General features: G+C 43.5%; 1 protein-coding gene across 1 annotated transcript in view; it reads right to left on the bottom strand.

Annotated features, from left to right (window-relative positions):
• Positions 1–7,972, bottom strand: part of NUAK1 (NUAK family kinase 1) — a 49,916-nt gene extending 41,944 nt beyond the window's left edge. Inside the window, exon 1 of the mRNA XM_054386389.1 lies at positions 7,649–7,972. Within this exon, the coding sequence (XP_054242364.1) occupies positions 7,649–7,972 (324 nt within the window). The remainder of the gene's footprint in view (positions 1–7,648) is intronic.
• Between the last annotated feature and the right edge of the window lie 8,525 nt (positions 7,973–16,497).

Below are 16,497 nucleotides of genomic sequence, written 5' to 3'. Positions count from 1 at the left end.
TTATGGCTTTAATGAATTGGTCATCAAATATAACAACACACATATGCAGTTTTTACCTTGCTTTGTAGTTCACTCCCCACCCCCCTGCCCCAGCTATTCCCCATATATCTAGAAAAGTGGAAATTATTTTGAGCTTAGTTTATTAAATGGACACACATGGTACTCACATCTGCTGGAAGATATTTGAGAGAAATGCTGACAAATGTCATTTGCATATTTAGTCAGAGACCTTTTCATCTGAGACATTTCCTCTGACAAACCAACTATCCCAAATACATCAACCCAGCAGGCCTCATAACAAGAGATTTTTTTTTTCTATGAAGTGTCTGGTGCCTGTCTGGGTGACTTTGGGACAAATCACAGGAGGCAAGAAGAGGTAAGATCAATAGTCTCTGTAGGTTAGAGATTCCCACACCAACATGCCCATCATTGGTGATGTGCAAACCATCCAAACTGTACACCAGAACTGGGCAATGACAGCAGCCTCCACCCCTGTCCGGGTCAGGAGCTGCTGAGGCTCTGGCCATTCTAAGCAGAGGAGCTGACAGCTTCCACTGCCACTTCCTGCCATCCATGCACAGGCTCCTATCCCACTCCAAGCGCAGAGGCAAATCTGTGCTTCTCACTTTGGAAATTGTCCAGGGCTGTAACAGAAAACATGGTCTGACTCCATGATGCACAGGAGAAGCATTCAAAGCAGCAATGAGAACAAGTGTCCTGCTAAGAGAATATGGTTGTACAAGAGGAGATGCTTTGGCATCAGCATCCTGGTTCACAAGGATATGTAAGTGTGGTACATGAGCTGGAGACTTGAGCCATGGAGATGCCCACATCAAAGCAAAGGTCAGCAGCCAATTTCCAAACCTGATATGTGGGCTTTGGAAACATATCCCAAATGATCTGCATTTGGACTACCATGGCTTTACACATGGCCTGCTGGTGTTTGAGGCTGATGTACCTGGAAATGGTTTCCAACCCACATTTGGCATTCTTCCTTGGCACTGTCATGACCGCCACGTCTCCTCTCAATTCCTCATTCCAGCAAAGACTCTCTAGTTATTTATTTACCAGACAAAACACAGACTAACTGCCATTACAGTTCTGCAAAGAATAAACAATTGCTCACAAGAACTGCACATTCCACACAGTTTTATTCAACATGTATGACCCCCAACTACAATATATACAATAATTGTCTCCACATGGTAATTTCACATTGCGGTTCTTAAAAAATACTAATAATTTTTAGCACACATGCCACCAAAAAATGCAGCTTATTTTGCCATCTAATAAAAAACTTTGTACAAGTAATTTCCATTCTCTTGCATTCTCTAGCATATGGTGCTGTGAAACCATTTGTAATAACACTTAGGCATTTTATAGTGTTTTTAGCTGAAGTCTGCATTGTACACATTGGCTCAGATTCTGTTGTGAATTTCATATTTAGAGGGATCACACTAGGTATGTATTAGGCCAAAATGTGCCTTGTTAATTAGTCCAGCTTCCCTATATTAAGTAGTACCCCTTCAGAAAAGAATACACTGAGACACAGGGAAGTTAACTGACCTGCCCAAAATTGTTTGGTCCGATGACAGGGGCAAAGAAGCAACTTTTTTTTTTTCTCACCCGTAAGACATGAACACCCTTGAAGGAACATCATGTTCACTCAAAGCTCAGAAAGAACATGCTGTTCTTTCATTTGGTAAAAGATTTGACAAGCTAACATGTTCAAGCTGATGTGGCTAGTGATTAATTCAGCCATTCCTATGGCTGGACCATACGCTTCTGCTTCCCTAGCAAAAATTCTCAGTGCAGAAAGCAAGTATTTTGTACTAGTGCCTTTCCTCTAATGACCTGCATGCTGCAATCAGTTATTTCTGTCTGTAGCCTTTCATGTCCAGGTCATCTTTAACATTTAAGCTATACAAGTGTTTATGTGAAGAACACAGTAAATTTTATACAAGCAAGTAATAACTCCTATTACAATAAGCCCACAACATTCACTGTGAATTACATTAGATTAAATCCAGTGGGCTTTTTCTTTTTCCTTTACTTTTTTTTAAAGTAGTCTCAGAACATATCTAATAATTAAAGGTGGAGCAAAACCCAGCAAAATTATTATCAAGACCATACACTCCTCTGAACTTCCACCCATTCCAGATCTAGAACTTCCATGCATACATTCATAGGATTTTCACAGAGGACGACCTTAGCTTCTCTAACATGCCTTCAGCACCACTGTTCAGATTTAGTCACATTACAAGTCCCTAAAAGAATTCAGTCTGTACATCTTAAACAAATAAATAAATAAGCCTTTGGCAATACCTTTTGCAAGAATTAGTCTTTTACTGAGGAACCTCTGGCCCCCTCTAAGTGTTGTGTGGCAGAAGAGGTGTATGCAGCACCCACCACAGGCTGCACAGATTCTGCTGGCAGCTACCAGCTTGGAAGCAGGGAGCAAGGCAGCACTCTCTAGGCAGGTCACAGAACTGGCACCCAGAACAAAGCAAGAGGCAATAGCACAAGCAGAGTACAAAAGGGCCAGAAATGGAGATGAAAGCTGAACGTCATGCAGGGACAAAAGCCCAAAGTAAAGAGAAAGCCCAGGAGGCAGGAGAAACCGAGATCTGCAGGAGGAAGCTGTCATCCATAGGACCCTGATGCTATGTACTCTACATGTCTGAAAAAAAGAGGTATTAGGCTATGCACTTGGAACTAGCTGGTAATTCTGATGATTTTGGCTTTAATCAGCAAGTTTTTCTTTCTCATGTATAAAACAGGGTAGTGATACAAGCCATTGTTACTATTATTCAAGTGTATTATCATAGCTGTGGAAACCACATTCACAAATCAAGATCCTGCTGTGCAAAGTACTGTACAACCACTTCACATCACAGCAGTGTTGTGTAGATACTTTCACCGGTGTCTACAATAAAGGAAGATATCATAGTAAGAACAACAACCTAAAAAGCCCCAAATAAACAGTTCTGCATCACATTTGAATGTAGAAGATGCACACTGAGTGATCAAGATAAAAATCAGTATTAATTAGTGACCCAGGTGCTAACTGAAACACAAATTGCAAGGGAACATAACATGTCAATAAAGATAAGAGAGCTCATACATATGAGAGGGAAGAGAGGTATACCAACATTTTTTACTTTATGAGCAAAGCAGATGAGAGAATTGGGGAAAATGTCCCACCTGGCTTTCACTGTCCTCAGTGACCCACAAGCACACTTTTACCTTGTTATTTGGAACCCCTAAAAACCACACCACAAACAAATGCTTGTTTGGCCAACAAGGCCTTAATTAGTAACATGGCAGAGCTGTCACTGTTGGCATTCATGTTTTCATTTTGCTGTGATATGGAGAAATACAACCAGCAAAGCAAAGGTCCTCCTCTTGCATTATCTGCTGTTGTTTCCGTGTTTCAAAAGCCCTGTGTGACTGTCCAAAAGCACCATTAAGCAGCACTGTTTCAAATCAAAGATTTTCTCTGGAGTTGCAACTAAAGATTTTTCTGTCACTCTATATTGTGGGTTGTTTGGTTTCTTTGGGGATTTTCTTTTTTCCCAAGATTTTATTTTGGAAACCAACTTGATTTGGTAACACCTCTCTACTTGCATTTCTATGCATAAAAGATAAATAACATATAACACGCCTGCACAAATACACACTGCACGCCTCCTTTTCATGTCGGGCTGCAACTTGTCATCAATTCCCAAAATTAACTTTCTGGAGGAACTGCTGTAGGAGAATAGTGCTTCCTCCACCTACTGGTGAGGATGAAGAAAAATGTCCTAGCTCTCAGGCAGAGAGGGAGGTGAAGGCAGAGGGAAGACCCCTGAAGCTGCTCCCCACCACAAGGCAGAAAAGCTCCTGGCTTTTGCAAAAGGGCAAAACCTCTCCTGATGGCAGATGACAAACGAAGGAAGAACAGATAAAAGAGGGTGCAGATAAAATGGGGTACTTCGTGAAAGGTTATAACAAATATAACAACCAAGCAGCAACATTAGCAAGCTCCAGGTCCTGCAGTGGCAGGGAAAGCAAGTGACTCCAACCAGAGCCACCTCCAAGGAGGGCACCCACAGCAAGCTGTAAACCATCCAGAATATTGAACCCCTGGGTTAAACGCTGCTGGGAGAGCCCCAGGCAGTTTAAGAAGGTATCTTCCACATTTTAGAGCTAATGTTAATAAAGGAGCACATAAAGTAACTAATAGTAAGGTATTTTTGTATCCAGGCATTGCTTTCTACATAATGTCAGGAAAAGACAGATAACAAGACTGAAAATGCCTATCTGTAATTTAAAGTTCCATTAAAAGGAGTATTTACACCAGTGGAATCATTTACTCAAAGAACCTAGCAGCACCTACCGTCACCACGCACCATGGATGGGATCGGCCAGGCATGGTCAATACACAGCTTATCTAAGGCTGACATAAGTGTAACTGTGGATTTCTTGGCTAACAAACACTGAATGCATAATATGAACAAAAGCTCAGTTCTTTGGTTTAACATGTGCAAGATGACAAGTGGAGAAAACACCCACAGAAATGTCAACATGAGCGTTACTTCACAGGCTTGCGATATTCTCTCTTCATCCTTACACTTACTAACAGGTGCCTTAATTTAAAATATCATAAGCTACACAGTGTATACTGAGCCAGTACTAATGAAGGAAGCCTTGCTGGCAAAATTAGGCACCTCACATGTCATGTAGCGGGCAATATTTTAACTGCTTTGTGCAGCATGCAATACTGTCTGTAGTCACTGTGGTAACTAATACACAAATTCATGTAAGTTGTTTCCAATAACAAATTAAATGCATATAAGCTCTGCCCTGGAGTTTTATGGCAGGCAGCTTTACAATCATGTTCCACCAAGTAAAAAGGAAAGACAAAACACTGTAACAACCTGAATAAACCTGCAGTTAATAACTGCCAAGTAATACTTTCATTCAGGTCATCAGAAATCCTGCTATTGATTTCCAGTGACACAGGACTAAAGCACATCTGCACCCCTGATTGAACTGTTTTCTCACTTTGGTTTTACTTTGCTAACTCAAACCTGCCAATTTCTATTTTACTCTTAAGCTTTGCATTTATACAGATGATGACAAATCCAAAGTTCATGCTTCATATTATAAGCCTAGCTAACCATGCAAATATCTTTATAAATTGCTATATGGATAAAGAGATTGTTAACAAATGAGAGGGAGAAAGGCCAAACAGGATCACTTAGACAGGGCTGATGACTGGGAATACAACGCCGCTGCCAAGGTCCAGCTTTGCAATCAGTTACCGTACAGCTTCAAATACCTGGTTATGCCTGAGTAAAGAAAAGATGATTAGCTAAACCAGTAGCAGAATAGGAAGCAAACAGACTGAGTGACCTTGGGACTCTCGCTACCTAGCTGCCAGTTGTGAGATGATTTGCATTGGACATGGTGCAAGAGACTGTGTCAGTTGCATCGCTTGCTCTGTGCATCCCCTGCTGGACATACATCCAGTCCAGCCTGTTCATGAGCACAGCCAACACTGCCCACTAATAAAAACTGAGGGAAGGAAAGGAAAGAGAAAGGCTAGGGGAAAAGTGAAGGAAAATTCTGCCCATCTCTAGTCATTCTGTCCATGCCCTTGTCTCACCCACAGAAAGCAACTGGTGTTCTCTGCAACAGTCAAACAAGGGAACTGTCAGGAAAAAAAAAAAAAAAAACTTTTCCATTCACTTAAGTCTGGCTGGATTCCTGACAACCAGCTTTTATTCTGTAAGCATACAAAATGTGGATACTTTACATACACTCACAGATGTTAAAGTTAAAACAGACACATTACACCAGAACTTGCCTGCAGACTAGTTAATAATTATGAAGCGCCACACGCCAAGGCTTGTATTACTACAGTATAAAACTCACACTCTGGTAAGGATTTGTTTAGTTTCTACATGCCAACTGATAAGACCAAGAATAACATTCTGACTGCATGGGAATTCTGGTTTTCACCCTCTCCATTTCAAGATGGCACTAGCCATATAAATTGACTTCAGAATGCATCATCTATATAACTGAAATGCTTAATAGGACAATAAAAAAAAAAAAAAACAGGTGTGTTGTTAACTTAAAGGACATACACATCTATGCTACATCCTTTCCCCTGAGGGCCCTTCCCAAACCCAAATCTCATTAACAAAATGGTCACTTTTTTTTTTTTTTGGGGTGTGTGTGTGTGTTATTAATCAAGTCTTTCTAAAAAGGTGTTTTCAACATATTTGCTTCTACTACATTCTGTAATTCAACTCAAACTACTGAAGCTTTTGTTAGCCATAAACTGTAAAACAGCCAAGACAGCAAACTTAGAAAATCATGTATTGGAAGTGAGCATGTGCAGAGATGTCCATCTCTGGTTTCTCTTTAGCCAGCCTCCAAATGAGCTAATAAACTGAAAGCATACATGATATGACTCTACAGCTTGGCTGAAACTCATTTTGACTGTCGACACAAAGATATTTAGTTGCAAAGTAAGTGTCCCTTATTACAGCCATGACATCTGCAATTTCATTTCCTTTTTTACAGTTTCTTCTACCTCTGGGTGTGTATTGAGCCTCCAGGCAACCGAACGGGAAAGATAAATGAGATAAAACCTGTAACGTCACTAGGGAAATGTCTTGCTTTTAGATGGAGTCTAGTGAAAACTCAATTAGTCTGCTTCATATGAAAAGCAGCATTAAGAGCTCTTTAGAAAGCCATCTATTTCTCTGAGCAATCTTTAATGCAATGCCTGCTTCTCATTCGCTTGCCCTCTGTGAATAGTTAGGTATTTCAGGGAAGGAAAAATGACAATAACTCTGATTTATGTGTGCATTTCTTCAATTGCATTTCTGCACCCTGCTGGAGTGCCTGCACCGATGAGGAAATGCTGGAGCCGAGTTACTGTTGGACAACCTCCGGGCTGCTTGAAGTCTCCAGCCAGCCGGCACCGCTGAGCAGTGAAACGGATCGTAAAAACCAATGGAGCTGGGTTGCAATCCCAGCCATTTTTTTAGGTGTCAGCAAAGTTCAGGTCACAAAAGTATGACTGAATCATGGCATTTTTAACCGGAGAACCAGCGCTTGCTCTTCTGACAGTACTTTGTGAGTGGCTTTGGTTACCTCAGGGGATGTGACAGGTTTCGCTAAACTGCGAATTTCCAGTGGGGAAAGAAAACTAGCTCACAGTGGACTTGCATGTAAAAGCAAAACAGAAACCGATAAGCCACCCTATTTTTCCATTAATGACACAACCTTCAAAAATTCAACATTGTGCTAATAAAATACCACTACCCCCCGACAAAAAAAAAAAAAAAAAAAAAAAAAAAAGTTTCTTTATAGGAGTTGCACTCCAAACAAAGCCCTGGACCCAAGTGACCGCTGACATGAATGAGATGCTGATCCACTCAGTGCGGGAGCAGACCCGGGTATCCGCGGGTTGCCGGTCACGCCGGGCTCCCGTCTCACCAACCCCGCATACGGACTGGTCTTCCTCTGAACGGGTCCCTGAGGGGATGCACCCTGGCGGCTCCGTTCTGAAGTGGGTGTTGGAAAGAAAAATTATATGCACACACATATATAATAAAAGGCAAAAGAGAAGCCACTCCGTCTGTCTTACCACTCTGCCAGAAAACCTCTCGATGGCTCGCTTTACTTTGCCATAGGTGCCTTTGCCCAAGGTCTCCTGCAGCTCGTAGCGATGCTTCAGGTTGTGCTTGTGGTGATGTCGCTTCACCCCCTGCTGCTTCCTCGCTGCCGCCGTTACCTCCGGGGACGGAGCCTCCCCGAGCGGTTCCTCCATGGCCGCCGCTGCAGCTGCAGCAACTGCTGCTGCTGCTGCCGCCGCTGTCTCGCCGCCGCCGGCCGGCCCGGAGCCGCAGGAGGAGCAGCGGGGCTGTGCGGGGCTGCTGCTGCCGCAGGCGGCCGCCTCGGCGCCCTCCATGCCCGGCGGCAGCGAGCCAGCGTGTGCGCGCCCCGCCGGCCTCACAGCCTCTGCCTCGGCCCCGCGCCCGCGCCGGCACCATGGGGCGCGGCGGGGCGGGGCGCGGCTCGGCTCGGCAGGGTTGGGGGCGGTGGCGACCAGCACTCTCCTCCCCCTCTCTGCCGGCGGCGGTGGCCGCGACAGGACAGGGGTGGGGCCGTTCGGGCCGCCCCCAGCGCCGCGGACGAGGCGTGGGCGTTCTCGCCGTGGTCGGCGGTGGCGTCTGGGACCGCTGCCGCGGCCGGCCCGAGCCCTTCTTTGTTCGCTGAGGTAGGCTTGGTGCTGCGGCCGTTCTCCCGGCCCGCAAGAACGCGCCTCTGCGGGCCTGGCCACCGGCGCGGCGGAGAGGGCGGCCTGCCTTCAGCCCCCGCTGCACGGCCGCGGGCCGGCTGGACCCCGAGGTTGAACCCCCGTCCTGCAGGGCCGGCCTGAGGCATGGCTGAGGTCTGGCCCTGATCCCGCAGATCTGGCATGTGCACCTGCGGAGCCTTGCCCTGAGCATGGACGTGTGGATGGTGGGCAGGGTTCTGACTGAGCCAGCACCAAATTTAGGTCTGGAAAGTTTTTCCAGAAAACACTTCATTTTCCCCATTCACCAAGTGGGTGAGGGTTTCCAGCAGGGTTTCCATGTAACTGTAACTGGCAGAAAAACACAGGCACACCCAGTCACTGCCTGGCATTGGCATGGGCAGGCACTGTTTTCCTGCCACAGGAGGTTACAAGAAACCTTGCTGGGCCTGCTGTGGTTGATGTACAAATCAGTACCAGCATCTAGAACTGTGGAAGTACGAATGAATGTATAAAGTTTATGTTTTTTCTTCATTTTAAAGCAAGGTTGTTATTTCATTCAGAAAGACATCTTGGGAACTTGAACCAATGCAGACATACGAAGAGTTGACAGAGTTAAGATGAACCAGGTTTTTTATTTAGAAAAGAAGCCATTCCCTAAGCCCACAGCCAGAGAAGGCAGGTGATCTCCTGTAGCAGAAATGGAAGGTTTGCACACAGTGAAATCACTTTGGCATGCTCCAGTATGGCCAGTTCACTGGACTAACAAAGAGTCCTTCAAGTCTCTTCTGCCTAGTCCCTGCCCTTAAGGTGCAGGTTACAGCTGGACTTGTCTGCTCTGCAAGAATAGTGCACAGACCTTTTGAAATCCTGAGTTCAGCTTTGTGGTCACACCAATGTCAAGGCACACAATTTCAGGAGTCAGTAACTCCATCTCTCTGTCTTGCTGGGGGAGTGTTAACACAGAAGTTGGTCTGTATGCTCAGCAGATTTGACTGGCTGGTCCTGTGAAGGCTCAGGTTTATCAAGAAAGATCTAACTGGGAATCATCAAGGTGATGGGATGATACCCAGACACCAGCTTTAGTGAAGTCTCTGGTTCCTCTAGCTCGCCAGGCCAATGTGTAAGGCTGGACTTCCCCATGATTTCTCTCAGAGACTCTGAACACACTGCTCTGAGGTTGCAGCCTTAGCCCTCTGACTTAGCAAACCTGAAAACACAAGTTTCTTTGTCATTGCCATCTGTACACCTCCATTTTGGGATCAGCAGAAGTGTCTGATTTGTTCAAGGTGATTCTGCCCAGTGCAGTACTCCGTTCCTGGCAGGAGCCAGCACCATGCTATATAGGTTGAAGAAGACACAAATAATCCTGGAGTAGTTAGAAGTAACACCTTGTACACTGAGTTATTGATCTTTGGGAGCCTGATGTTGGCTTAAGCCCTGGATCATGAGATTTAACATCTCTTTGACAGAGCATACCACAGCATGGCTATTCGAAACCAGAAAGGGTAAGGGAAGCCTCATTCTTAATATACAAAAAAAAGTGCTGTGTTCTTCTGTAGCCCCTTTATTTTAATTGTGGAAAGGACAAAGATGCTGTGCCCTTCTCTTTGTAAGAAATAAGACTACATTGGTAGTCTTCCTGGGTTTGTTAGTTTCATGTAGTTCTCTTAAGTGCTATTGCATTCCCACCATCTAACACAGAATAAAGCAATGCCAGGGCTACCTGGCATTGCATAAGAAGGAGATCTGCTATTGCCAATAGCTGCTTTCCATGCCCCCAGTTTGCAACCTGTGTAGTTCCTCTCAGACTGAGGGGATAGCCCAAAAAACATCCACATGAAGGAACAAATGGCAGAGCTGCTGCAATTAGGGATTGACATAGGGATGGGAATGCAGCAGCAATGAGAGGCAAGACGGACCTAGGAGAGGGACTGCAAACACAGAGAACAGAAGAGATGTCTTTGACTGCCATGGGAGTGAAAAATTGTCCTAGCATGCATTCACCTCAGAACAACTTCACTGAAATAAAAGTTAAATCAGTGCTTGCTTAGTGTCATGAGTATGGCAGTCTGTCAAGATGACAGTGTCAGCTGCCTAGTGTTTTTGCATGTCCAGTGTAAACACTAGTCCCACCAGATGAGCGCAGCCTGGGTCCTGCTCTGGTCTGTGCCAGCTGACACTTCACGGGACTCCATGAGCAGCTCAGAAATCACTCAGTCCCCCCAGAGGCAGCAAGGAGGAGTGTCCAGCGATAGTTTCTGGAAGCTCCCTTCAGGCTTGAATTCGGTGTAGTCTACACCTAGGGCCTTCATAGCTCTTTATGAGCCAGGTAGCATGAGTGCCACTGATGAAAGAGTGCCTCTTTATGTTATGAGGGTTGTTAATATTCCTAAGTGAATTGTCTTCTAGCTGGCTGGAAGCATACGCTTCCATAAGGAAGTATATAATGAATCATTGCTTGATATTGTGATTAGACAGCTATAAAGCATAATAAAATACCATAAGCTCCAAAATTAAAAATGCCAATTTTCTCCTGGAATAAGCACAGGTACTGTGATGTAGTAGAAATACAACTTTTCCTTTTCAGTTTCCACAATCTTAAACATGAAACCAGAGCAAATTTAATACATCAATTAAAACTGAACATAAGAAACTTTCTGTGCTCATATGTAATAGCCACGGGAATTGAAAATGATGATAAATATAGAGGTACATATATGGCTGAGTGTATCACCAACACAGAGATATTTCCCTTTTTTTTTTAGCATATTGTCAGATTTGCAATTGGTATTACACTTGTCACTAGAGGAATGAAAATATACTAAAGCAAACAGTAAACTAGTGTTGTTCATAACATATAAGAATACTAAGACGTAAAAGTCACAGAGGGAAGGTGAGACAATGTTGGAATGGACATAGAAAATCTTAAATAATGATTTTTGCAGGAAATTTGCATCCTTCTGGCTGTTCATGTCCCTGTAAAACATGCGGTGTTTCATTGTTTCTGAAATACACATTTGGTGAGAATTTAAGCTGAGTGTACAGACCCTACTAGGGAATTCTTAATTTCTGACAGTATTATTTTATGTAAAATGCTTTCCCTTATTCACAAAAAGGAATTACCCTCTCATTGAAATCAGTAGACTTCTGCTAGCCAGCTTTAAAGGAAATAGGATTAGGCTCCAATTTGCAAATCAGTATTGAAGGATGTGTTGTACCAAATCTAAGCTGTACAGATAATCACAGTAACAAGGATAAAGCCTATGGTTTCAGTAGGCTTAATTTCATGAAGTCAATGTGCATTGGAAAACAGTCTTAAAAGATTGCAACATGTTAGCAGTATACATTTATCATAAAAATCAGTATATTTTTAGGATTCATTTTTGCCATGAACTTTCAAAACAGCACAAATTATTTACCATCTGGCATAGAGACACTCAGGATAAAAAAAAACCAAAAAACTGGCTATATAGCTTTCAGTCAAATGTTTAGGTCTGCTCAGAAAGTCTGCAACACCTGCAATAAGCCTGAAGATTCCCAGAGCTGATGTTAATTCATTCCATGTGTTTAGCTAAATAAATAAATAAATGAGACCAAAAATAAACACTGCATTTCAAAGACAGTTCCTACAAATACTTATTTTTACAAATTGAGGCCAGGTACTTTCTGTGCAATAATTATGCATATTGCAACTGAACTTCGTGAGAGGTATCATTTGTACACAAACAGACTTTTTGCTCATAAGCAGTGTTTGTAAAGTGTTCAGCAGTGTTGTTCCCACCCTTACAAGGATTTCCAGGGGCCTGTCGGGGAGCTGGAATACTTTCTTTGACTGTCTCCTAGAGAGGAATAGAGGGAAGAGGAGAAATGAGTACTAAAGGAGTTCCTATGTGCAACAGACCTGTGTTCTCTGATACTGATGTGCTGCTTTCTTATGTTTTAGTTCTCTCTGCTGAGCTCTAGTCTATATGTGAAGAAATACATAGCCATAATCTTAAATAAGCCAGATGAGTTGCTTTGATTGCTCATGCCTGATGATCAGACTAAGTACAGGTGCACATGTTTGCTGGGCCAAGCTGAAGTACTCAGCACTGTCTACTCTGCAGATCTGAAGATAGAGTAACTGCAAATATTTGGAGGATGCTGGCAGGTGAAACCAGAGGACATTCTCTTAACTGAACATTCTCCTCTGCATAAGTACCTGCTGAGAGAGAGCTTTTTGGTCTGATGAAATGAAAGCATTTTAATGTGTTCCACTCCCTGGTAGGGATTATCCTTCAGAAAGAGGCAGCTGGCAGAGATGGCTGGCATCCATCTGGTTCCTGCGTCAGGTATCTGTATATTATTTGCCCTGGCAGATCACATCCAATCCTTGGAATTGCATGGTTTATGAAAATTAAAGCAGCCACACAAGTTCAAGATTAAGACTGTAATGCTGATTTTCTGTGTTGTGAGCTGTATAAAAGCCTTTACCTTGACAGGTAGCAGTCTTTTGAGGTGTGCCTTGTTTGCATCCCACGGATGTCAGTTCACTACTAAAACAATACTTCAATCAAGTAATGAATACCCACGCCCCACATCTACATCCCAGAATCAGAGGTTATAACTTCTATCTAAATTCATATATCACCTCTTGTTATTTGATTGCTTCTATGCCTCTTGAGATGTCCATGCCAAAGGAAAAATAAGAGACTTAGGTGGAGTTAAGCTCTCCAAATCTGGATCCTGGACCCATTGCTTTATGGGCAATGAAGGAGGAATACTTGTAAGTCTGTAAGAAGAGGTCTCTAGAATTTAGGCTGAGGCTCTTTATATGAGTTTAAGACTTTCAATAGGAGAGGAGCTGAATATCCATAAAATATATTTATCAAATTACAAGTTTCAAGCCTTTGCTTCAGAGGTGTCTTGGGTTGAGAAAGTAGACAAAGAAGATGTTGCCAGTTTTTGCCTGTAATACCAGTTATTTCTCTTACTGCTTGGTGTGTTTTATTGGAATAGCACAGAGGATACCAATCTCCTGCTGAATTTACATCTCCAGAGCTGAAGATTCATGCACATATTTACCTAAGCACGTGTGTGCCTGTATGCTTGTCATGTTATTTTATCCATGTAAAATCTGCTTTTCTTCACCCAGCAATTTTGCATGATACCTTGAACTGCTATTGCTAAACTGGGGCACTCAATGCCACTGAGAAGTGAGGAGCAATAACCCAAAACCCAAAAAGAGGAGAGAAAACTTAAATACAGGGGCTGAAGCTCAGAATTTCTTCTGTTGCAGGGTTTCTAGAAGGATTGAGCACAAACAATTCCTTCTTCATCTTTTGCTGTCCTGTTTCTCAGTCAGTATAGACAGTCTTCCAGTAAAACTCAGTGATAGTGTGTCTATTTAATTATTTATATATTATTTTAATTAAATAAATGAACCCTACTATCCAAACTCCTTCCCCCTGCACATTAATCCTTTCATGATTAAAGCTCACATGCATCAGCAGGCTGTAATAAGGAAAACCAACATTACAGCTTTCATCATTGTGAGAAGAGAGTTGCCACAGGCTACAGTCTCTGGATTGCACACTTCACCAATGCAAACTGAAAAAAAAGTGATTAAGTCACTCAACAGCGTTCTCTCCTTCTCTCATCACTTCCCTTCTTTGCCTCTGGTTGCCTCCCTTCCTCCACCTCTTTGTTTTTGCCTTTATTTTGAGAAGCTGACTGCATCACTTTCAGCTATCAGCACATGAGGTCCTGTGTAGGCACCTGGATCTCTGCTTGCTGCATTTTGCTCACCACTGGCTCCCACACATGGAACAGCTGCTCTCAGTGTAGCTTGTACATGCATGGCTTCTCAAAGGCATCACTGAGACCAATTGTCCACCAGCCACCATTTCACAGTGCCTCCAGCCCCAGCTCCCCCAGCACAATGGTGCATCCAAGTGAGATGTCTTAACCTTGCCGTTCAGCACTGCAGCCCCAAGCACTTAGCTGGTAAACACAGGCAGACTTTGGTGGTGTCTGTGGGTTGAGGAGGAAGAGGGTGGAGCTGTGCAGCTGCCGGTTGGTTTGGGGCTGGGAGGCAGCCAGGATGGAGAGCGGGGAGCAGCTGAGGTGCTGACAGGCTTGGGGGCAACCTGCCAGGGGCTGCCAGCCCATGTCAAGGAGCTGCACGCTGCAGGGACCTTCTCTCAGAGATGTTTATATGGGAATCTAATGGGGAAGTGTGAACTTTTGCTGCTGTGACCCTTTCATCCTGAATGACTCATGGATGAGATGGGGCAGATACATCTCTCCAGGACTCTGCGATTTCCTGCCCAGTCAGATCGCATGGAGATACCACAGGCACTGGGTTGATCCTACCAGGAATGACAGTGTAGCTTTGGTTGTGGCTTTTGTGGGGGGTTCTTTGCTCTGATGCCTGTGATGGAGAAAACCAAAAGTATGTTTTGCACAAGATGTTTGTTTTGATGTTGCGGTCTGTAGATCTGTGTCTAGATCATATAGATCTTTTCTCACAGCTATTGGATGCATAACCAGTTTTCTTGGAAATACAAGGGTGAGGCTGCTCCAATAATATAGGAAGTGAAAAAAGACCTGGGTTTTTGTTTGCCTTTTTTTTTTTTTCTTAAATATACATATTTCTTAGAGTGAAGATGGTTAAGCACAAGGTGTTATACTAGAAATCATGCTGCATGTGGCATCAATGAGTTACTGAACATTCATGCTTTTGGATGCACCCATCTAGACAAGTATTTCCTTGCAGCTGTCACTGACCAGCAGATGTCTGGGATAATAACAGCAAATCCTGCCCAGTTACTGAAAATGAGCCCCACTGCACTTAGAACATAATATCTACCATATTACGATAGATACAGAATGTACCTCATCAAAAAGAACTTAGATATACAATATACCTCGTCAGAAAGAACAACATTCATTATAGTCAATAGATAACACACATCAGTTCTCTGGGTATGACTCTGGCTTGGCACTGTAGGTATGCAGTTCAAGTCTAGGGGACAAAATGGCACTGCATGCCACCCTCCTTCTGCTGGGATACAATTCTGTGAGGAATAGATGGCAATGTGGCTCTCCCTGCATGTGCTGCAGCCTGGCTGGCAACTTCCTTCCCTCCACAGACAAAAGGGAGCAAGGGTTGAATCATGCCTTCCCAAAATGCAGATCTTTCTCTTCCTGGAGGTGTTTTTACAAATGGTGGAGAGCTCCATCCCTTGGTACAGGCTCCTAGAGATGCAATCTGGTACTGAGACACCATCTCCAGCTCCCCACCTCCCTCTGAATTCCCACTGAAGTAATGGAATTCAGCATGGTGTGCATCATGGCTTCATAGCTGTAAGACTGGCTGGATTTTTCCTTCTCTGATCATTAGTTTGTCAAAGTCAAAACAATACGAAATTAGAAAACAGATTCAGTGTGGAGACTGCCAGCTTCCTTTAGCTTTATTTTGTTTACTTTTCATTTGTCTACAGCCACTTCCCGGCTTTGGAAAATAGTGTTGTCTATGGTTCGCAAATAAAATTAGGTCAAATAATCAAAACTTTTAATGGCAATATAATCACTTTATGGCAAGTGACTAGAAAAAAGTAAACAGAGTATTATAACTTTAGGATGTGTAGCAATGATGCAGCATAACTTTGACAGGAAAAAGCCATACCCAGAAATCTGGGGCAGCAAACTACAAAGAGCGGTTAAATGGAAAATGAATCTGTTTGCATATAGATGCCCAAGAACCAAATATAATTTTCCATTAGATCTTTTAAAAATCCCATCCTTTATGCCTGTTTGTTAGCAGAGAAGACTCTTTAAATCAATACCAAATTGCTAAGCAACAAACTTGATCAAAGCCTCATTATGCATGAAAATTTCATTTTGCTGGCTAGGGAATTGCAAGGGGGAAGGTTTTGTGGCTCTTTGTTTCCTTTGTGCTTCGCATGCAGTATAAAGAGAATTGCACATCTCCAAACACCCCATGGCAGGTGTAGGGGAGTAGAAGATGCCACACCCTCAAACACTGGCATCCAGGAGGATAGTGGTAATCCCTCTGACTCCAACACCATCCTCCTTGCCAGGCTCACAACAGGGTGAGTGTCAGGGCTGAAGTGGGGAGTTCAGTGGGTGGGGAAGGGATGTGACATGTCATTTTCTTTAGAGCTGATGCTAGCTGGTTCACACAACAGCCA

This window comes from Indicator indicator, chromosome 14 (assembly GCF_027791375.1).
Source record: "Indicator indicator isolate 239-I01 chromosome 14, UM_Iind_1.1, whole genome shotgun sequence".
NCBI lineage: Eukaryota > Metazoa > Chordata > Aves > Piciformes > Indicatoridae > Indicator > Indicator indicator.
Note: the sequence above shows the minus strand (reverse complement) of the source record. Positions and strands in the feature narration are given on the sequence as shown.